This window comes from Eumetopias jubatus, unplaced genomic scaffold (genome assembly GCF_037043125.1).
Source record: "Eumetopias jubatus isolate StellerSeaLion01/CBP00866 unplaced genomic scaffold, mEumJub1_p1.0 scaffold_17, whole genome shotgun sequence".
Taxonomy (NCBI): domain Eukaryota; kingdom Metazoa; phylum Chordata; class Mammalia; order Carnivora; family Otariidae; genus Eumetopias; species Eumetopias jubatus.
Window position 1 is genome coordinate 56,022,720 of NW_028274823.1, and position 24,217 is coordinate 56,046,936.

The 24,217-nt window shown below is 41.4% G+C and overlaps 1 protein-coding gene across 5 annotated transcripts in view; it reads left to right on the plus strand.

Moving 5' to 3' along the window:
- Nucleotides 1-24,217, plus strand: part of ASCC1 (activating signal cointegrator 1 complex subunit 1) — a 105,188-nt gene that overhangs the window by 67,182 nt on the left and 13,789 nt on the right. For all 5 annotated transcript variants that reach the window (XM_028109590.2, XM_028109592.2, XM_028109591.2 and 2 more), the window contains exons 8-9: nt 7,725-7,849; nt 14,393-14,478. In XM_028109590.2, the coding sequence (XP_027965391.1) occupies nt 7,725-7,849; nt 14,393-14,478 (211 nt within the window). The remainder of the gene's footprint in view (nt 1-7,724; nt 7,850-14,392; nt 14,479-24,217) is intronic.

Here is a 24,217-nt window from a genome sequence, read left to right on the forward strand (position 1 = left end):
CTTAAGGTTTTTAAGAGCTTCTTAGATTTAAGGCACAAATAACTGTCTTCTGTTTCTATACTCTAAGCACTATCTAAATAATAAAGTTGCTTAAGAATAATTCATAATTTTTCTCATAGCAGCCCTATATTTTTAATTCACTTATGAGGAACCAAAGGCTCTGTGACTCGTAGTCAAACAGGAAAGGATCAGTGAAGTAAGAATTGAAAGACTGTACTGTTAGAAATATACGGACGTATTGTTAAATGTAGTATCTGTGACATCAACCTGAAATTTAGTGACTGTACCCAAGTACCCTTAAGTTCTTTTACTAGAACCCCAAAATATTTGTCATCAGTGAATCATGCATGCATGCAATAACTATTGAGAACTGATTATGTGTCAGGCATTAATTTAGGTGCGAAGATAAAGCAGTGAATAAGATAAAGAGCCAATCTTTGTGGAATGCACAGTGAATTGGTAACAGCAAAACTGACTTGGATTCTGGTCTCTTTGCCCTGACTTTGAGCAACTCATCCTGTCTATGCTTCATTTCCTCTTGCGTAAAATGAGAGGTTAGACTAGAACTTTTTAAAGGACTTTAGTTTCTTCAGAGTCTTAAGTCTGTGAATTGGACAGAAATCTTAATTTTCCTGAAAGACAGAGCTGGAAATTGGTTTCTTTCATTTAGTTTAATTTCCCTCCTCTAATATTTCCTATTCCCTGTTTCTATCTAACTGAACTCCCTAATCACTTCTTTTTCTTTAATAGAGGAGAAAGAAAAGAGAGGCATCATTCTGCTGTGATTTATGTGTTTTTTTTTAAGATTTTATTTATTTATTTGAGAAAGAGAGAGAGCACGAATGGGGGGAGGAGCAGAGGGAGAGGAACAAGCTGACTGCATTGAGCCTGATGTGGGGCTGGACCCCATGACACTGAGACCACTACCTAAGCCAAAATCAAGAGTTGGATGCTTAACTGACTGAGCCACCCAGGTGCCCCTCTGCTGTGATTTGTAATTGAGGTGGATTTTGCAGTGCTTGATTGTGTTCAGACTTAGGTTGTAATGCTTAAAGTGTTTCAAAACTTTGTGGTTCTCTCATAGTGTTAATTAGAAACCTCAGAACCAATACAGTGTAGGTCTTTGCTTGGAGGTCCACATGCACAGTTAATTAAATCAATAACTATAAAATCAGGGTTATGTGCAGCATGAATATATTTCATTTTCCCCTTAGGAAAGTAGGGACTAAGTCATTTCCATGAGTCAGTCCTCTTTTTCCATCCTTATCAATATTTTATTGGTTAGCCTTTCTCATCGCTCCTCTGAAAGGTATCTAAAATGATATTTTAAAAAATCCTCCATGACAGAAAAATATTTGGGGTACATTAAGTGAAATAAGCAAGTTTAGAAAAATGTTTTGTCTTTTTAAAATTGATTATATATCTGTAGGAAAAGACTAAAAATTATATAACAAAACTTAAGTGTTTCTATGTGGATGGCCAGGTTATGATCTCCTTTTTATGCTTCTCTTCATTTTCAGTATAATTTTGTAATTAGAGAAAAAATTGAGACCGCTATGTCAGGAAGCATATCTCTCTTAACTGGCTTCCCATGCCTTTGGTTTTGTCTGCGTATCTTGCTTCTTACTGGCCCTCCTTGGTTTCCTGCAGCCTACGCAGTAAGATTCCAACCCACCCTGGCCCGAGGAGCCTCCACAGCCTGGCTTTGCTCAGCCTGCTTTTCCATTTCATCACTGCCCTTCCCTTTCTACAGATGTCTCGCGAATCCTTGGACGTATTGTTCTCTTTGATATTCAGTCTTTCAGATGTTGGGGACAAAAATGCTTCTAGAATTACCTTCCACTCTTGACGATAGTATATCAGAAAAGCTTCCACTTCTCACCACCCCCATTGCTGCCACCCCAGCCATCTGGTTGTCGCGAAGGTCTCCTAACCGCCTTCTTGCTTCATCCTCACTCCACCACTGTCCTCTGCATGGCAGCCAGAGGTTTCTTTCTAAAATGTCAGTCAGATCATGTCATTCTTCTGCTGAAAACACTCTAAAAGCTCCAGCCTTACTCCATAAAAACTAGTCTTTTCAGGGGCGCCTGGGTGGCTCAGTCATTAAACGTCTGCCTTCGGCTCAGGTCATGATCCCAGGGTCCTGGGATCGAGCTCCGCATCGGGCTCCCTGCTCCGCGGGAAGCCTGCTTCTCCCTCTCCCACTCCCTCTGCTTGTGTTCCCTCCTTTGCTGTCTCTCTCTGTCTGTCAAATAAATAAATAAAATCTTTAAAAACAAACAAACAGGGGCGCCTGGGTGGCTCATTTGGTTAAGCGTCTGCCTTCGGCTCAGGTCATGATCCCAGGGTCCTGGGATGGAGTCCCGCATCGGGCTCCCTGCTCAGCAGGGAGTCTGCTTCTCCCTCTCCCACTCCCCCTGCTTGCGTTCCCTCTCTCACTGTGTCTCTCTCTGTCAAATAAATAAATAAAATCTTTAAAAAACAAACAAACAAAAAACTAGTCTTTACAGGGGCCTATGAGCCCTATGTAAGCCCCATGTGACATGATCCTCCCCACCTCTCCAGCCTCAGCTCCATTCCATACATTGGCTTTTACCTATTCCTCAGTCGTACCACACACATGCTGCCTCATAGGTCTGTCTGTGCTGTTACTTTTCTACGCAATGCTGATCCCTCGAGTCTCTGCTCACATGTCACTGTCTAAGGGAGGCCTTCCCTGATCACCCTGTATAAAATGGCCCATGTGCCCCCAGTGGTATTCTCATCCCTCTTTCCTGTTCCATTTTCTTCATGGCACAGAGCACCACCTGATGTAGTATATGCGTGTATGTGTCTGCTGGCCATCTGTGTCCTTCCACTAGCGTGTAAGCTGCTCGGGCAGAGGCTTGTTCACCTCTGTATTCCTGTCACCTGGAGCACATCAGCCCTTCCTGTGTCCTTTGAGATCTTATTCTGTCAGTTCCCTCTTTTGCCTAAAGTTTTATCTTTCTTCTCTATTGGATAATTTCTTGTTGTCAGTAAGCATTTTCAGTTCTTTCTCCTCATCAAAAACAAACACAAACAACCTGCCCTCAACTCTGTACATTTGAATTATCAAGGCATTAGTTTCTCTGCTTCCTTGCGAGTTTCTGGAAAGAGTTGATGTGCACTTACCCCGTCCCCCTCTCTCTGGTTTCTGCCTTGGTCCTCTGTACAAGGCTTCCGTCTTGGTGTGCTAGCACCCTGCTTCTGCAGAGCTCTGCGGTACGCTCTGACTGCGACAAGGAAGTAGGCCTTGTTTGGTTCCTTTTCTCACCTTGCTTTTCTGTGGCATTGTACCGTGCTGATTATTTTTTTTTCCCTCCTATAATTCTCCTTTCAGCCTTTTTGAAGTCCTCTTCTGAAGTTTTTTCTTATTCCTCTTTACTGATGATCTTTGCTGGTTCCTTCTCTGCCCCTTCCACAGGCGTGTCCCTTAGGGCTCCATCCTTCGCTCTCCCTGTGGCTTACTGTGAATCCTCCTTCCCACTGTGACTGCATCTCACCCATGCTTTTATCTACTGTTTCTGCACTCACGACTCCCAAATCTGTATTTTTTTTTTTTAAGATTTTATTCATTTGAGAGAGAGAGAGAGTGTGTGTGTGTGCATGGGGCGGGGCGGGGGGAGGATCAGAGGGAGAGGGCGAGGGAAAATCTTAAGCAGACTGCACTGAGCACAGCCTGACAGGGGGCTCAATCTCATGACCCTGAGATCATGACCTGAGCTGAAATCAAGAGGACGCTTACCTGACTGAGCCACCAAGGCACCCCTCAAATCTGTATCTTTTGTCCAGATTTTTCTCTTGTGTTTCAGGCTTGTATTTCCATCCCTCTCCTGGACCTGTCCTACTTGATGTCCCATGTCACATATTCAAAAGCATACACAGTATTAATTCTCTCCTTGGAACGACATAGCATAACAGTAGCAATTGCTTCTCCCCAGCTGCCCATCTTGGTCAGTGGCCCACCTGGTCATGTAAGGCAGACTCTTGTGAGTCACCCCAGCTGCTCTCTGTGCTTGAATGCCGCCATGTCTGAGGGCACCAGCCTCTCTCACACGGCTCTTGTGAAGCCAATCTCTTGTCTTGGTTCTCATTGCCCCTGCCATAGTTTAGATGTTCCTCCTTTTCCCCCTTCATAGCACAGTCCTTAAAGCCCGTGCTCTGAAACCAGATGGCATGGGTTCTGATTTTGGATCTGTCACGTATTAGTTATGTGACTTTGGTCAAGTTTTATAACTTCTCTGTGCCTCAGTTCCCGCATTAGTAAAATAGGGATAATAATACGTTGTGAGGATGAAATGTGTTAACAGATATCGAGTGTTTAAAATAATGCCTGACACTGTTCTAGCCACCCTCTCTCTCTCTGGTCTGTTCTTCTAAAATGTTTTCTACTCTGCTACAGCATCAGCTTTCAGAAATGGACATCTGACCACATCATTCTCTTTTTAAAATCTCTGTGGCTTCTGATGGTCTGACCACCACTTCTATCCAGTTCATCTCCATTGTTCCTTTTCCTTCACTCACTGCTACAGCTATATTCAGTAATCAGCAGTTTTCCAAATAAGATGTGATCGCGCATGCTTTGGCATCTTTGTACTATTTCTTCTGCTTGAAGTGTTTTTCCTTACCAGTTTTATCTGCGAGTCTTCAGCGATCCTTCAAGACCATGTTTATTTTATTTTTTACATTCACTTCCCACTTTTTTTTAAGAGAGAGAGAGAGCGTGTGTGTGTGTGTGTGAGTAGGGGGGATGGCAGAGGGAGAGAACCTCAAGCAGACTCCCTGCCAAGCATGCAGCACGACTCGGGGGCTCAATCTCACAACCTGTGAGATTGTGACCTGAGCCAAAACCATGAGTCGGACACCCAACTGACTGAACCATCCAGGCACTCCTCACTTCTCACTTTTTAACCAGTCACATCCATCAATTAACCAATCACAGCCAGTAGTTACTGAAAGCCAAATATAATGGTGTTCTGGAAGATACAAGAAAATATAACACGCTCTTGAGGAGCATGCAATCTAGTAGGGGAACAGGACAGAGAGACTTGAAACAGCAAGGGACTGTCCCTGAGAGTGCTAAGTAGAGCACACGTAAGTAGAGCAGCATTTCAGAGAAGGGCAGAATCACTGCTCACAGGTACAGGGGAGTGAATGGGGTGTTAGGGTGTTTAGAAAGGCTTCATGGAAGAGTGAGATTTGAGTTGGGCCTGGAAGGATGATAAGATCTGCATAGGTGGAGGGAGGGGGTGGATCCTGTGGCTCAGGGAACAAAAGGCACAGAGGTGGCAGCTGTCAAGCTGAGTGGAGGAAGCCTGATAAGAAAAGGTGCGTGTTGAGGAGTGCCGAGGTCACGAGGCTGTGTGGAATCACGGGGCTCTCCAGAGCCCGGAGCATCTTGAGGGACTGGTGTGTTGTAATGTTCTACCCTGTGCCAGGCCACCCTGGAGCCTGACGCAAAGGGATAACTCAGCAACATTGATCTCATCTTCATTCAAAATTTTGATATTCTGTTCATCATGGACTTTTTTTTTGGCATTTTGATTTTTTAAAATATTGCATTAAAACATTTATTTTGGTTACTGCATTTTTTGGCACCCCCTTCAATTTTGTGCCCGAGGTCATTTCCTCACTTACTTCGGCCCCAGTCCCAGCCCTGTGTTCTGGTTCTGAAATTCAGTAGAGGGGACATGGGTATTTACTTTATTGTTATTATTCTTAATTATGGCTTACTCATGTTATACATGTTTCTTGATTAGTAGACAGTATTTCATAAAAAGCAATTAAAGTAAATTAGGATTTTAAGAAGATTAATTTGGAACTTTAGAGCCTAAAAACCATGAAAAGGAAAATAATTGTGTTTCCGAGTCAATTTCTGGGGGACAATAACTTTCTTTTGCTGCAGTGCACGCAGTGCAAGCAAAAAGAGTTGTTTTGCTCATGTCTAAATGGGGGGAAGATCCCTGGAGGGTTGGGGTACTAGGGGCTGCTGTCCACTTGGAGACAGACATCAAGCAACTGAGTTGCTGCAGCCGGCGTGTTCTGCCTGAGGCAGGCTCCCACAAATGGGCCGCACAGGCTAGGCTTGGCCCCCATCTCACATAAAGGAAAGCTGTCTAGCCTTGCTCAAGAAGCAGCTGCTCACTGGCCACAGTGCTTACACTGTGGACCATTACACGTGGGCCATGGCCCAAGAAGTGATGGAAGATTCATGAACTCTAAATTTTTCAGGGCTACCTGTATCCAGGAAAGAGGTGATGTTTGACACAAAGAGTATTACTAGTCCATCTAAAAATGTGAAATCTGTTGTTCATTAGTACACTCGTGACTCACGGAGGATGATTTGGCGCCAGAGAAGTCAATGAGCATCAGCACAAATCTCAGAGAAGGGTGAGGGGAAGGTTGTAAGGGGCAGGCTGCGCCCTGTGACTGCCCCCAGACGCCCTGCCCTGTCATTTCATGGGGACCCGCCACATATCCAGCATGAGCTGCTTCCGTCTCAGAGTAGACATTCTGGCACAATATGTAGAAGCCACAGGCTGCATTTTACCATCAGATGAGTGAGTGGTCACAGAAGATGGCTGCTTCCTGAGGCCTCGGACCATCGTCTGCTCACCACACACCTGCTGGATCGCTGACCCCTCTTGTCGGCATAGCCAGCAAAGTTGTTCTTCAGAACTGAAGGAGAGATAAATGAGTTTTCCAGACAAACAAAAGGTGACGGAGTTCATCACCACTACAATGGCCTTACAAGAAATGTTAAAGGGAGTTCCTCTTTTTTTTTTAAGATTTTATTTATTTGACAGAGAGAGAGAGAGCCAGAGAGGGAACACAAGCAGGGGGAGTGGGAGAGGGAGAAGCAGGCTCCCCGCCGAGCAGGGAGCGCGATGCGGGGCTCGATCCCAGGACCCCGAGACCATGACCTGAGCCGAAGGCAGACGCCCAATGACTGAGCCACCCAGGCGCCCCTAAAGGGAGTTCTTCAGGCTATTGAGCACAACCCCGGAACAGGATGAAAACTTCTGTGCAAGAATTGCTTCTGGGAGAGGTATTAGAATGAATGGCCATCGTCAAGCTAGAACTCAGCCACTGCAGAGCCCTTACTGCTTAGAGCTACCTGGAGCCCACGTGGGGAAGAGTCATGCAGCCAATGGATTTTCCTATAGTTGTCTTTATCGGTACTACACTTCAGTCTCGGTGAAACACTGGGACAGTGTCCAAGGCTACTGGGATCTTCAGAGTGCAGGCTCCTTCCCAGGGAGCAAATGTCTTAAAATCGTACCAGACCTCCTTTGATCCTGGCAGAAACATAACACATGGGAGCTTTAGGGTCTCTGACTGGATGAAGCAATAAAGCACTTCTTTTTAGGCAACTCTCTGTTGAGTCTGGCTTCTTGAGCCCTATCCTGAGATGCTGAGCTTCCATATTCCTTCAAGATCATGTTTAAACCTCCTGTAAGAACCTTGCCCTCTCCATGTATGGTTGGTCCCTCCCTTAACAATCCTCATGATGTATTTCAGTGTTACGGTTTCCATGTCCATCTGTTCCACAAGGCTGTGAACACCATGGTGGTGGGGACTGTAGCCTTTGCAGGGTCTTGTACAGTGACTGGCCCAGAACAGATACTCTGTCAACATTGAATCGGTAATCAGGAGTTCAGAGTTTACTAAGATTTTTATACTTCTTCCTTCGATTTCTTCAGGCTGCAGGAATTAGTCGATCGAGTGCTGGAACGTTTTCAGGCATCTGGACTAATAGTGAAAGAGTGGAATAGTGTGAAACTCCATGCGACAGTGATGAACACTCTATTCAGGAAGGACCCCAATGGTAAGTCCCCCATAGAACTGTAGCATAGTTTAGGATCAGCAAGGCCTTGTGATATCCTTGGGGTTTGAACAAGACGGGCTATCAAAGAATCTCTGGGAATCTTTCTTTGAATCTTTAACTTGTTTTGATGAGCACGGTGGAAGTGGTGAGGGAGATATCTAGTGTGGCACCGTGACATTCCAGATCTTTGATTTCTGTTGCACATAGGGTTTCCAGATTTAGCAAAAAGAAATACAAAATGCCCAGGTAAATTTTAGGTAAACAGTGAATAATTATTTTAGTATAAGTCTGTCTCTTGGCGATACTTGGTGGCTTTTTGAAAAGAAGAAAGACGGAAGGAAGATTAGCTAATAAAAGTAAAGGTTAGGCCAGTGGTTCTCAACTAGGGGCAACTTTGTGCACGTCACCCCTTCCCCTGCCCCAGGACATTCGGTTGTCACACTTAGGGGTTGAGGGTGCAATTGCTGCTGGCATCTAGTGGGAAGAGGCCAGGGATGCTACTTAACTCTCTACAATGGACAGGACAGCACACCTCAACAAAGAAGTATCTAGAAATGTCAGTAGCACCAAGGTTGAGAAACCTGGTGTTAGAGTAATAATTTTTCCTCTCATGGAATCTGAGCCTTTATATAAAAATACCTTGTTTTGACCCTTGATTTGGGATAATTATCTACATTTCAAAAAGTATTTTTCTTTTCTTCCATTGTCTTCTCCACCCTACCCCCAAGTGAAAGCTTTTCTAGCACATTTAGGATCTGTCTGACCAGGAGCCGCAAATTCAAATTACATGTAGCTTCTCCTTCTAAAACTTGTTTGAAATATATCAGCACTAAAATCCCATATTCAGGTTTTATTTTCTTTGTTTAGGACCTGACCTTAGTTTTAGAAAGTTTAGGTTGGAAGAGGACTCCATCAGGACTTGAACCCATAAACTATTTGTAGATTTATACTTTAGGACAGTTTGTGTGTTCCTTTTTGTCAAAGTACAGTTGACCCTTGAACAACAGTTTGCACTGTGCTGGTCCACTTTTACATGGAATTCTTTCAGTAACTACAGTATAGTACTGTAAATGTGTTTTCTGTTCCTTAAAATTTTCTTAATATTTTCTTTTTTCTTGGGGTGCCTGGATGGCTCAGTTGGTTAAGCGTCTGCCTTCGGCTCAGGTCATGATCCTGGAGTCCCAGGATCGAGCCCCGCATTGGGCTCCCCACTCAGCAGGGAGTCTGACCCTCCCCCCTCTCATACTCTCTCTTTCACTCTCTCAAATAAATAAAATCTTGAAAAAAGTACTTTATTTTTCTTGTTTACTTTATTGTAAGAATGCAGTATATAATACATATAACATACAAAATATGTATTAATTGACTGGTTATATTATCAGTAAGGCTTTTGGCCAACAGTAGTAGTTAGTTTTAGGGGGGGTCAAAAGATACACACGAGTTTTCAACTACATGGGGGTTGGTGCCCCTAATCCCCATTGTTCAAGGGTCAACTGTACATCTTTTTATTTCTTTCGGATGTATACCAAAGATCCCAACTGGAAGTCATTTAATATTAACCTGATTTTCTTTTCTTTTCTTTTTTTTTTTTAAGACTTTATTTATTTGTTTGACAGAAAGAGACAGCGAGAGAGGGAACACAAGCAGGCGGAGTGGGAGAGGGAGAAGCAGGCTTCCCGCCGAGCAGGGAGCCCTATGCAGGGATCATGACCCAAGCCGAAGGCAGACGCTTAACGACTGAGCCACTCAGGCACCCCAACCCGATTTTCTTAGAGCCATTGTAGGACTAAGAGTTGTGTAACTGTCCACATTTTGGTTCTAGTGTTAATGTTTTGTGATGTTAGATTGTATTTTATTTAAGATTTTTCTAAACAAATCACTGTTTTACCTTTGGGAGTACTAAGATCAAAAATGGTTCAAATGACTAAGTCAAAGCCTATAGACTCTTGTTTGGGTACTTAATAGAATCCAAAACTCTATACTTGTTCTGATGGAATACTTTTTTTTTTTCATTTGGGTGGTAGTATTGCAGAAGAATATTTGGAATTTTTGGGGAAAAATTTCTGGACTATTTCATATATATGTATGTACCTTGTCCAGTGGGAACATTTAAAGGAGTTTGTGGTATTTATTTTGTTCTGGATGGTCAGTTTTAAGTTTGGAAATATACATAGATCCTCTGAGGTGATGTACATTTTAACATCACTATGTAAAGTTCTAGAGCTCTAGAGTATACTCTAAATTCTTCGGTTCAGAAGATATATTGTATCCAGTACCATCCAATAGAACTCCCTGTGATGATGGAAATATTCTGTACCTGTGATGTCCAATATGGTAGCCACTATCCATAAGTAGTTACTGAGCAGTTAGAAGTGGCTGGTGAGGCTGAGAAAGTAAACTTTTCACTTTAATTAATTTAAATTAATTAAATTTAAATAATCACGTATGACTAGAGGCTACTAATTTGGACAGTGCAGGTATAGACAGTGTTTTATTAGACATTTAATGCTATCAGCAGTACATTCTGAAAGTGTCCTAGTCTTTAAATCTTACTTCAGAGCTCTTAAGATATGCCATTATTAACTAACCTTTTGACATAAAAGAGTTGAATTATGCAGGAATCTGTATCTTCTAAATTGTGTGGATCCAGATTTATATTCATTTAGCACTAGAGCTCTATGTAAGAAAATGTTCTGTGTACACGTCTAGTTATCCTCCATAGTGTAGTGGTTATCACGTTCGCCTCACACAGTCTAGTTATTCTTTCCTACTTAGAGGTAGTTTGAATATAACACCTTTATTGAGATACAATCCACATACTATATGATTCACTCATTTAAAATATGTAATTCAGGGTTGCCTGAGTGGCTCAGTCAGTTGAGCATCCGACTCTTAATTTTGGCTCAAGTCATGATCTCAGGGTCGTGAGATTGAGCCCCATGTCGCGCTATGCACTTGACGGGAAGTCTTCTTGAGGTTCTCTCTTTCCCCCTCCCTCTGCCCCTCTCCCTGCTCACATGTGCGCACGTGCACACATGCTCTCTCCCTCCCTCAAATAAATAAATCTTTAAAAAAATAACAAAATAAAAATATATAATTCAGTGATTTTTAGTGTAGTCAGAGTTATGCAACCATTACCATGATCAATTTTAGAACATTTTCATCAGAAACCCCATTGGCAGTGTGACTCCTCATTTCCTCCTAAAGTTTTAGTCCTAGGTACCATCAGTCTACTTTCTGTCCTATGAATTTGCCTTTTCTGGATATTTTGTATAAATAGAATCATGCAATATGTGATGTTCTGTGACTGGTTTCTTTCACCTAGCCTAATGTTTGCAGGGTTCATCCATGTGATAACATAACATGTATTATACCTCATTTCCTTTTAGTGCTAAATAATCTTCCATTGTGTGGATGTACCACATCTTATCCATTCCTCAGTTAATGGACATTTGTATTGTTCCTTCTTTTTGATTATTACAGTTAATGCTGCTATGAACAATTACGTACAAGTTTTTGTGTGGGGATATCTTTTCACTTCTCTTGGGTATATACTTAAGAGTGAAATTTCTGGGTCCTATGGTAACCAGTGTTTAACTTTTTGAGGAACTGCCAGACTGTTTTCCAAAGCGACTGTACCACTTTACGTTCCTACCAGCAGTGCACCAGGGTTCCATTTTCTCCACATCTTTGCTAACACTCGTTATTTATCTATCTTTTTGATTATTGCCATCATTTTAGATGTGAGGTAGTATCTCATTTTAGTTTTGATTTGCTTTTCCCTGATGGCTAATGCAACTTACAGGTTTTGAACCTGTCATTAAGCATTTCAGTCTTCAGGGGCACCTGGGTGGCTCAGTTGGTTAAGCATCCAGCACTTGATTTTGGCTCAGGTTATGATCTCAGGCTTGTGAGATCAAGCCCTGCGTGGGGCTCTGCATTGGATGTGGAGCCTGCTTAAGATAATCTCTTCCTCCGCCCTCACAAAAAAAACATTTCAATCTTCAGGTATCATGACTGCTTTTTTTTTTTTTTTTTTTTTTTTTTATGGAGCCCAATGAGGGGCTTGAACTCAGGACCCTGAGATCAAGACCTGAACTGAGATCAAGTGTTGGGCGCTTAACCGACTGAGCCTCCCAGGCACTCCTCATTACTGCTTTTTAATTGATATTTGTTTAGTATGGATTTACTTTAAAGTTTCACATCACCTCTTGGGGCACCTGGGTGGTGCGGAGTTGGTTGAGTGTCCGACTTTCGGTTTTGGCTCAGGTCGTGATCTCAGGGTTGTGAGATTGAGCCCCACTTCGGGCTGTGTGCTCAGTGCAGAGTCTGCTTGGGATTCTCTCTCCCTCTCCCTCTGCCCCTCTCCCTGCCCCCCCCCCAAGTGTGCATGCACGTGCATGCTCTCTTTCTCTCTCTCTCAAATAAATAAATGAATCTTTAAAGTTTCACATCTCTTAACAGGGGACCTGTTTTTAATTTGTGAAATATACATGGTATTGGGTTCTTTGATTAAGAGAATACTCTCTCATTAGAAGTTACTGAAGTGTAATTCCAGTGGGCTGGCTAACATATATTGTGCTCATGGAGTTAGCAGCCTAGATATACTTTACCAATTCTGACTTGGTAGTCTCCGTACCTATATATAATAAAAGAGCATATTCAGAAGTGGAAATACAAATATTTTTGAGTGTCTGTTGGTGGGCAAGAAAGGGTTGATATTTTAGAAAATATTCTGAGGGTTAAATATTTCTTAAGGATGCTTTGAATTTTCTATACCTTGGATTCTTCTCTGGCTGAATTTTTACTTGAAAAGGGCATAGAATAAGGTGTTTCACTCTTTCTTACCTGTCATCCCTTTCCTTTGAAATCCTTTTTCCTGCTATACTTGAAGGATGTCTTTTGGGATAAGCAAGCTAAATTAATACAAGGTCATAGATTTGCTGCATTTCTGTGTAGAATGTCTGTAAAGATACCTTTGATTGCAACTGAAAGGGGTTCTCTCATTTGGGGGGAGGTCCTTAAACCAACCCACTTCATGTTGGTTGCAACCCAAATCAATGTCACCAGCATTTTGACTACTTAAGGTGTGAATTTTTGTATATTTTTACATATTTTAAAATGCATATAGCTTATACAAATCTTGGGTTTTTAGACCACCAGGGACCTTTGGAGATCACCTAGTCTTAACCTGTAACTGTATAAATGAACTGAGGTCCATAGAGGAGACATAATTTGCCTAAGAATATAGCTCATTTTACATACAAACACCCCTCCCCCATCTTCTTTTATCCATTCATCTGTCGTTGGACATTTAGGCTGCTTCCATATCTTGGCTATTGTAAATAATGCTGCAGTAAACATAGACATACATATATCTTTTTGATTTAGTATTTTCATTTTCTTTGAAGGTAGAAGTGGAATTACTGGATTGTATGGTATTTCTATTTTACTTTTTTTTAAGGAACCTTCATACTCATGCTTTAGTTTGCATTCCCATCAGCAGTGCATGAAGGTTCCTTTTGCTCTGTGTCCTTGCCAACACTTGTCATTTCTTGTCTTTTTGATGAATGGGTAAAGAAGATGTGTGGGTGTGTGTGTACATATATATACATACACAACGGAATACAACTCAGCCATAAAAAAGAATGAACTTTGCCATTTATGACAACATGGATGGACCAAGAGCACAGTATGCAAAGTGAAATAAATCAGAGAAAGACAAATACCAAATGATTTTACTTATATATAGAATCTGTACATTTTTTTAAAAGATTATTTATTATTTGAGAGAGAAAGAGAGTGCACAGAGGGAGAGGAGAGAGAGAGAAGCAGACTCCCTGCCGAACAGAGAGCCTGACTTGGGGCTCGATCCCAGGACCCCGAGATCATGATCTGAGCCAAAGGCAGATGCTCAGCCGACTGAGCCACCCAGGCACCCCTTTACTTATAGGTAGAATCTAAAAAACAAACAACAAAAGCAGATGCATAAATATTAGAGAACAAACTGGTGGTTGCCAGAGGGGAGATTGGGGTGGCATTGGCAAAATAGGTAAAGGGGATTAAGAGGTACAAACTTCCAGTTATAAAATAAATAAGTTACAGAGGTGAAAAGTATAGCATGGGGAAGACAGCCAATAATATTGTAATAACATTGTATGACAGATGGTGTGTGGCAGATGGTGGCTACACTTAGCGTGGTGAGCACTGAGTAATGTATAGAATTGTCAAATCACTGTGTTGTACACCTGAAATTACTATAACATTGTATGTCAACTATACTTTAAAAAAAAGAATATGGTTAATTACATAGGTAACGTACCTTGAGTACTTGGACGGTGTTGAATGAATAAATGTATACTGAATTGATGACAGAGCTGAGGCTGGACTCTGGGCCTCTTGACTCAGACTGATGTTTTTCCCTCCTATTAAGCCATGTTCCAGATAGTACAGATTTTGCTAGTTGTACTATAGAAACCCAAAAGAAAACAAACGTAAATAACCCAAGCTTCTCTTCTAACATTATCTTTGAAATATTTACAGCTGAAGGCAGGTACAATCTCTACACAGCAGATGGCAAATACATCTTCAAGGAAAGAGAATCATTTGATGGGCGAAACATTTTAAAGGTCAGTACGTGGCAGGGTGAATTGGAAATCCTTTGGCATGTGTCCGAAAATAAGAGAGGAAAACAAGTCGTTCTCCTTTTAACAATAAAGTATATTTTTCTCATGCTTCTCCTGAGGATCATTGATTCAAAGGTCTGGCCAAAAAAAAAAAAAATATTTTTTTTAATGTCCTAAAGGAAGAGAAATCTTTTTGAATCTGTTGAAGCTGTGATATCTCTTAGAGTACTTAAAATTGGTGAGTTCAGAAACAAGTACCCTGAGTACACGGACTCAGGAATACGTTGATTTTAACCTGGTGAGTTTTACTCTCTATTTTACCTCTGGAGGTCTGAGTTTGCAATTTTTTTTTTAAGTGAAAAAGAATTGTTTGTTTTGTTCTAGTAGACTTTTTTCTTCACCCACAGTCCCTCTCTAAAGTTGCTTTGTAATCTGTTTTTACTCAGGAATAGCCCATGTTCTGAAAAGTAGGTGGTCTCTTTCTGACAGTTGAGGCTTTGCTTCCTGAGTGTTAAATTAATCTATGAAATTTCCATAAAAAGGGTTCTTCAGGATTGCATTTATGTTTCTCCTACAGACTACATTCTGTAATATCCATGATTTATGCCGCCTCTGTCAGGTTAGCATGTCATTGTGCCTCTGGGCAAATGGAAACAGAAGTTGATACAACCGAGGGGTTTTGGATTCTTCATTTCACTCGTTCTATAATGGTTTAGGTCATACCTTTTTTTTTTTTAAGATTTTATTTATTTATTTGACAGAGAGACACAGCGAGAGCAGGAACACAAGCAGGGGGAGTGGGAGAGGGAGAAGCAGGTTTCCCGCGGAGCAGGGAGCCCGATGCGGAGCTCGATCCCAGGACCCTGAGATCATGACCTGAGCCGAAGGCAGACGTTTAACGACTGAGCCACCCAGGCGCCCCTAGGTCATACCTTTTCAAGGCCATACATTTTTTGGAGCTGGGAGGAGAGTGTATGTATATAACTTCAGAATAAGCTTTAGCTTTAGAAATGCTTTTTGTTTTTTCTTCTCCACCCCATCCTCCATTGCCTTATCTGGTCACTTGGCATTTTTCTTGCAAAATGCCTAATGTGACCCCATTACCTCTAATGACATCACTTCAGCAGCTGCAAACTTCTTACCGCAGAGCCCGGCCTCACAGTGACCGGATTCCCTCTTAGGCAGGCATTCAGGCTCCTGCCCTGCCGAGCTATGTCAATTTCTTCTTTTCCTTGCTATCTTTCCTCTTTTTTGAGTGCTCCTCTTGTTGTCAAAGTAGCTATGGTAGCTTTGGTTTGAGTGGCAAGCTGCTAATGTATTCAGCTGTAGTTTACTGATTTTCCCAGGCCCCTAGCTTCAGTGTGATATGAATCTTTCTCCTCCTCCATCTCATTTCCTGGGGCTTTTCCAATAATAACATTAATCACTTTGCTTTTTTGTTGTTGTTGTTAATTTGATTAAGAAAGAAAGTAGACCAAATGGGGAGAGAAATCTGTAGGAATGACTCAAGCCACCTTGATTCTTTTGGAATCAGAATTAAAGCTCTGAAGGTGTGCTGATGAAAGTCAAGTGTGAGGTGCCGGGCCATCTGTAAGAGGGAGGTGATGGCAGAGAGCGTGTGCCGTGGCTGCAGGAACGGTAGGGGTCTCTCGCCTGATACTTCGTTTCTCTCACTCTGGAGAGCCAGTCTTCCAATTTAAAGATGCTTTGCCTCGAAGTCTTCCTCACCACCCCAGTGATGACATGGGTGCAGCTCCCTCTAGTGTTAACAAGGGCTTGCTCTGTTAGTAGCACCCTTCCCGGTTCATGCCTCCTCAGAGTTCTAGAGCTGGGCTCAGCCAGGGACTTCCAGACCATTTAATCCACTTTCCCGCTTTGGTCTCTCAGGGCACAAGATCCAGTGTGGTTAAAGCGATTTGCCAAAGGTTACCGCTAGTTAGTGGCAGAGTCTGAATCAACAAAAAGATTCAGATCACAGGGTTAGCATTGTTTCTGTTGCCTCCCATAAAGATGCTTCGTGTTTAGGTAGAGATCATTAGGTATTTGAAGTTGGGCATATCTGTTTGAACTGTGATAAAGTCTGATTAGAAGTCATTTCGTAAATGTTGGGGCAATGGTGTGTGCCAGTTAGTCTAAATCCGTGGCTAATTAAGAATTAGACTTGAATTGAATGCAATACTAACGCACCAACAGAAGTACTTATTGAGTGTATACCATCTGCCAGAGCATGTGCCCTGCAGATAAAACAGTCATTATGATACAGTCCCTGCCTTCCAGGAGCTTCCTGTCTTTGAGGAGTACAGATGGTTAATAGGCAATTACAGTACAAAATGATGGGGGTGAGTTATGAATATAGAGAAGTCCCTTTGAACACAGATAGAACAAAGTGTGCTTTGATACAGTGTCCAATATTTTACTTTTTAATCATTAGCTGCAGAAAATGTAAGCTTTCGCCTACATTCGGTCAAAGGAATTCACTTTTCTTTGAGAATAAAGGTAAAACATGGCCTCCAACAATTGGCCATGCCCAAAGGCAGAAGAGGTGATAATTGCGTTTGTGAAGCAGCTATAGTAGCCCACCTTTTGGAATTACCATGAGTGAACATGCCTTTCTCAATTAGAACATGAGAACCCACGGGCCCAGAAACCCTTGGGGAGAAAAAGATTCATAAAAACCGATGAATCATATATGTAGTTTTATACCAGATAAAATTATTATGTTTAGAAGGAGAAAACATCAATTTCACTAACAAGATAGGAACTGACTTGGAGAAGACCGAAAGGTTAACTGCACTGGTTGTTCAGGAGGCCAAGCATATGTGGGTAGCATATTAACCGCTGCATAGGTCAAGGATCAGGAATGCTGGTGATGAGAAGCAGCCTTGGAAAAAAATCAACTTCATCTACTATTCAAAGAGAAACAAAACGAGGAAGCAAGTCATTGCTCATTGCTGTAGGAATTTAATAAGTAACAGCCAATTGCTATTCTACTCCATGAAGAGAATCGGTCCTTTTGGCTTGGTGGAATATTATGTGTTCTGGGTGCCTTAATAAGAAAGAGAAAAAGTCTTTAATGACTTTGGGAGGTAGAAGCCACATTTTTCTTTTGTACTGCTCTTTTGAGAGTTGTTGCAGCGGTAATAGACCAGCATTGGGTTATTCCTAGCTAAAGTAAGAATTTTCTTACCTTAAGAAGGACTTTGGAAGAACTGACAACTAAAGAATCACTGTCCTGTGTTTTTTGAACCAGAAAAGGAACATATTTAGTTATGGTGGGTTGTGAGGGAAGACTGACAGCTCTGAAAGGAGAATGTACAAGGGAAGAAGACCTAGGCCAAATTCAGAGGGTAGTGTCCCCTCAGAGAGTTTCTATTTCTGATCTAAGAAATAGGAGCAAAGATGTTGTTTGTTTATCCGTAAGGCAGTGATAAACTTGAAATTGGAGAAACCATGCCAACCTAAAGACACACTGCTAGAAATAACTGCCCCCTTGCAAGTAGGACAGTTCAGTCCTGCCAGCTTCGGAGAGAGAGGTGGTCTTAATGGCAGTCTGTTTGGGGGCCCTCTGAGCTGGCCTTAAGCCATAGAATCACTGTTCCAGAACTGTACTCTCAGCACATTGAACACGAGCATGGTGTTAACTGTTCAAAAGCATAGCTTCTAACTGCAGAGTGAAGAAGGGTTTTCAGAGTCTAGCTTGTACTCACCAGAGGAGGTGGTATCATGCAAACAAAGGCACAGTTGATGTATTTGGGAAGGAATAGAAAGAAAGTGCTGTAGGTCCAGAATCAAAGGACACCATGAAAGTGCCATTTCTTTAGACACTTAAAAATCCTGGAAAATATAAACCAAGTAAAAGGGAGGTGAATTTGTGCCTTTTCTATTTTATATATAGGAATCTTTAAATTTAGAGAAAGAGGGAATGGGTGCTATTAAACTGTATTAAGTTTTTTTTAAAGATTTATTTATTCATTTTGGTGGGGGGAGAGGGAGAGCAGAAGCAGACTCCCTGCTGAGTATGGAGCCCCAACGTAGCCTGATCCCAGGACTCTTGAGATCATGCCCTGAGCTGAAACCAAGAGTCTGATGCTTAACCGACTGAGCCACCCAGGTGCCCCTAAATCGTATTAATTTTTAATACTTTACTTGGAAATATGTTTTATTCTAGCCACATTGTGACTTTTCTCGAAAGCTGTAAATGATAGTAACTCAAATATTGCATTCATTTTTGCTTTTGTTCTATCTCTGCCCCTTAACATCTTTACAAAAGGACAGGTAGAATAAATAAATTTAAGTGAGATCTTTATTTAATTTGCTTAAGGAAGCTATTTAAAAATATGTACTATTTTATCTTCTTTGGTGAAACATATACATAGAAAAGTGCATGAAATATATATATATATACTCTTTAACAAATAATCAGGAAGTGAACAGTGTAACTACTACCAAGGTCAAAAAGTAGACCATACCTCCCTTGTCCCCCCCTGGCCAACTCCAGTTTGTTTGTCCTAAGGTAACAAAGTCACAATTAAATTCTTAAAACACTTGCAGTGAAGATGCTTGTTTTGAATGACTACTTTGTTTTGGAGTATTAGAAGAGTATTGAAAAGCTGAATTCATTTTTGTTTTTTTCTAGGGAAGAGAAGTGAGATTAAGAACTATATAGGAATTTTTTTAAAAAGGATATTAGGAGCACCTGGCTGGTTCAGTCAATAGAGCATGGGACTCTTGATTTTGGGGTTGTGAGTTTGAGCCCCCTGTTGGGTGTGGAGCTTAAAAGAAAAAAAAAGCAAACATTAATGACTACAAAGAGAGACTAGTGTTTAGAAACTGTATTATTTCTTCTTTAAAAAATATTTATTTATTTTAGAGAGTGCTCCAGCATGCACATGTGAGAGTGGGGGAAGGGCAGAGGGAGAGAGAGAGAATCTCCAGCAGACTCCCCCGCTGACTGCAGAGCCTGATGTGGGGCTCAGTCTCACTACCTTGAGATTATGACCTGAGCTGAAATCAAGAGTTGGATGCTTAACCAACTGAGCCACCCAGGCGCCCCAGAAACTATTATTTCTAAGGAAGAAAACATTGTGTCTTTCATTATCCATTATCCAATTCAGTTTTCAGCTGTATTACATACTGTTATTGAAAATTACTTCTTGGTCACATGGCTCTTTAGAATTCTTTACCCCCCACCCCAAAACTCAACTCTTTTAGAAAGGCTTTCTTTGAAAGTCTATCAATAAATGTTCCATTGCACTATTATATCAGGATAAACAACAGCAAATCGAATGTAGAATAAAATTATTGTCTCTCACTACCACCATAGCTATGGTGTCATTTTTACTACCCAATATTTCTGTGACTTGAAATTTTAATCTTTATGTAAAATCAATAAACAGATGTCACTTCCTCTCTAAGCTATTTATGCATATACACTGTTAACACTAAGTTCAGTTCCCTTGGACATTCTAGTATTTTGTAATAGTTTTTCTCCATAGCATTGAAAGCAGTCATGTTATTCTTGATAATCATGTGAAGTAAGAAATGTGTTACAGGGGCAAACATACAACTTTCTGAAGATTTTCACTCATCAAGTTAAGATGTTGTGGAAAAGGTCAATTAGAGAATAAGAGACTCCATGGAAATTACATATATATTTTTATATATATGTTATATATATACGTGTATATATGTATATATAGATGTTATGTATATATATATGTTTTATATATAAATACATATATTCAAACATACATATATTCAATTAAGGGTTGGAAGATAAAGTTAAAATCTCTGGCAAAGGTGAAGACATGGAAAATATAAGGGAAAATATGACAAAGAGGATCCTTAAGCAGTGTAAAAATTAACTGTAAAGATTCTAAACGGAAAAGAAAAAAATTCTAAAAGGAGAATTACAGGTGAAAAAAACAAAAAGATTCTCAAGGAGAAAGTGGAGAGAGCATGAGTTCTTGAACTTGGATGAAGAAGGCTCTAGACTGGGAGTGCCCCCAGGCACCTGGCAGTTGCAAAGAAAAATCCTCTCCAGAAGACAGTTTCATCACTCTCTGCCTAATAATATTCCTTCAAGGAACTTTTCCCCCCAAAATGGCCAGTACACAAAGGTAACGGGGCCTGTGAGGAGACCACTCCCCCCATAAGCAAACAGACATCCAAAACTCAAAGACACGAGATACTGGAGTCATGATGAGACTTAGGCTGACAACAGCTATGTTTACTGTGTTCAGAGAAATTAAAAGCTAAGCTTAAAATTGTTATCAGGTAATTGGGAACTGTTACAAAAGCAAAGTGACGTAGCAGTTTTAAAAATCAAATAGAAATGCTAGAACTGTAAAATGCAATAACTGAAATTAGGAGCTCAGTGGATAGGTTTAGCAGCAAAGTAGACATAGCTAAAGAGATGGAGTGGGCTGGAAGTTAGGTCAGAAGAAATCATCCAGAACGTTGTGCATGGACAGAGGGAAAGGTAAAAATTGGAGCTGAGAGGATAAGAGACATACAGGACAGAATGAGAATATCTAACTAACTTGCATTTAGTCAGAGTCCCAGAAGGAGAGGAGAGAGAGACCAGGGCAGAGCTGATGAAAGACCTCACCTCACTGATAGAGGAGCACAGGAGTCCCAAACAGGAATTCTGTGAAGTGAGCTTATATTGTACTTTTCTTTCCTACAACTTGTGACTGCGTCACAGAAACTTAATGAAACTACTTGGCCCCCAGTAGTTTTTAAACTGTACTGGGGTAACTGGATGGCTCAGTTGGTTAATGTCTGCCTTCGGCTCCCTTGCCTTAGCAGGGAGTCTGCTTCTTCTTCCTCTGTGATCTCTCTCACTCTCACTCTCTCTCAATTAAATAAATTTTAAAGATTTTATTTATTTGTTAGAGAGAGTGTGTGCACACGAGACAGAGAGAGAGGGAATACAAACGGGGAGTGGGAGAGGGACAACCAGACTCCCTGCTGAGCAGGGAGCCCGATGCGCGGGGCTCCATCCCAGGACCCTGGGATTATGACATGAGCCAGAGGCAGACACTTAACCTACTGTGCCACCCAGGCGCCCCTAAATAAATAAAAATCTTAAAAATAAACTGAATGGCTGAAATTTGTTGGCAATACCTACAATACAAAGAACAAAAAACGAAACAGGAAATTCAGCTAAAGAATGTGTTTCTTGGGCGCCTGGGTGGCTCAGTTGGTTAAGCGACTGCCTTCGGCTCAGGTCATGATCTTGGAGTCCCGGGATCGAGTTCCGCATCGGGCTCCCTGCTCAGCAGGGAGTCTGCTTCTCCCTCTGACCCTCTTCCCTCTCGTGCTCTCTATCTCTCATTCTCTCTCTCTCAAATAAATAAATTAAAAAATCTTTAAAAAAAAATGTGTTTCTTAAAGTAGGTGATAAGAAAGAAGGATAAAAGGTATCCAGGAATTCTTTTTGCTGTTCTTATTCTTAGAACTTTGCTGTAAGTATGAAACTGTCAAAATAAAATTTTCTAAAAGAAGGAAAGACAGACGTGCACTTAGGAGGGGGATAGGACACTAGCCATTTGTTGCGTGTGTCTGTGTGTATATACTTTTTTTTTTTTTGATAACTACCTTCCAGAAGTGTTTATTGAAGTCTTGGCTGTGTTTTGTTTCAGTGTTTAAGGTAGATGCAGCTTTTATTAATTGTTGATCTTACCGCAAAATTTGGGCCATTTGATTTCAAAGGGTATAAAAGTTTAAGGAACAACTCTCTAAGTAGAATGTTTCATATTAGAGTAAGCTACTTGGAAGGTAGCAGTATCTTTCTTTTTTTTTTCTTAAAGATTTTATTTATTTGGCAGAGAGAGACACAGCGAGAGAGGGAACACAAGCAGGGGGAGTGGGAGAGGGAGAAGCAAGGCTTCCCGCGGAGCAGGGAGCCCGATGCGGGGCTCGATCCCAGGACCCTGGGATCATGATGTGAGCCAAAGGCAGACGCTTAATGACTGAGCCACCCAGGCACCCTGGTAGCAGTATCTTTCGTTAGGATGTTTTTTGTTTGAAGAAATGAGAGTTCATTTCTCTAAAAAGCCATTCTTCCTGCTGTCATCCTTTTCAGACTATTCCCTAGTTAATTCCCTGAAACCTAGTTCTCTCCTCTATTGTTGAACTGAAACAACACTGTAAAAGGTCACCGGTGGCCCCTGTTTGTTTAGTGCCTTGACCTACTTTTACTTTTTCCCAGTAACCACACTGAGAGTATTAAGCCCTTTTCTCCTTCAAATGTTCTCTTCTCTTGGCTTCAGTGGCCATTGGCTCTCCTGGTTTTTTTCCCTGCCACAGAATCTACTTACTTTCTTTTTTTTTTTTTTTAATTCACTGCCTTGTAGGGCTACTTTCTAAGGTTTTGTCCTTATCTCTCTGTTTCTCTTTTACTGAAATCTTGTTACGTGCAAATTCTACTCATTCTTCAAATACAGATAGTCCCTCTATCTAAATTGGTAAGGCCCATCCCCCTCCATGACACTCTTCCCTCCTCTCCTCACCTTGACCTTGCAGAGACCTGTGACGTGCTCCCCAGTGTTCAGCAGTTTTCTTGCACCTAGCAAGCACTCAGCTAGCTTTTCCGGATTGACTGACTAAAACTGTTTTTTATAGAAATCAGATTTTGGAGGAGGAGAAGAAAAAGATAGATTTTCTGTTTGCCAAAGGGGATAGTTTTTAACCCCATACTTGAGATTATAGATTCTTAGAGCAGGGTCCAGCAAACTATAGTCTGAGGGCCAGCTATGTCCTGCCCCCTGTTTTGCATATGACCCTCAAACTATGAATGTTTTTTATGTTTTTTAATGGTTGAAAAAAATCAAAAGAAGAGTAGTATTTCAGGACATGTAAAAATCATGTAAAATTCAAATGCCCTGGTCCATAAATAAAGTTTTATTGGAACACGGCCACCCTCGTGTGGTTATTCACGTCTGACTGCTTTAGTGCCACAGGGCCAGAGTTGAGAAGTTGTGACAGACACCATATGGACACCTCGCCCTTTATGGGAAAAGTTTGCTGACACCTAAATGGTTAGAATTTAGTTTAATTTTCTTTTATTTCACCCAATACAACTTCTTTATGATTAGATATGCTCATATTTAATAGACCCTCAAGTTACACTAATTATGTCATAAATATTCAGTTAGCAGTCAATCCTATTGAATTTCTATTTACTTGAATCTTTTCTAGCAAATGTTTATTTTTATTTTTAAAGATTTTATTTATTTGAGAGAGAGAGAGAGAGCATGAACGAGAGAGAGAGCACGAGCTGGGGGGAGGGCAGAGGAAGAGGGACAAGGAGACTCCCCACTGAGGGACGGCTGGGTGGCTCAGTTGGTTAAGCGACTGCCTTCGGCTCAGGTCATGATCCTGGAGTCCCGGGATCGAGTCCCGCATCAGGCTCCCTGCTGAGCAGGGAGTCTGCTTCTCCCTCTGACCCTACCCCCCTTCATGTGCTCTCTCTCTCATTCTCTCTTAAATAAATAAAATAAAATCTTTAAAAAAAAAGGAGACTCCCCACTGAGCAGAGAGCCCCATGCAGGGCTCGATCCCCGGACCCAAAACCTGAGCCGGAGGCAGATGTTTAATCAACTGAGCCACCCAGGCACCCCTGTTTATTTTTTTTTTTATCTTTTATTTTTTTAAAAGATTTGTTTATTTACTTATTTGACAGAGAGAGACACAGCGAGAGAGGGAACACAAGCAGAGGGGGTGGAAGAGGGAGAAG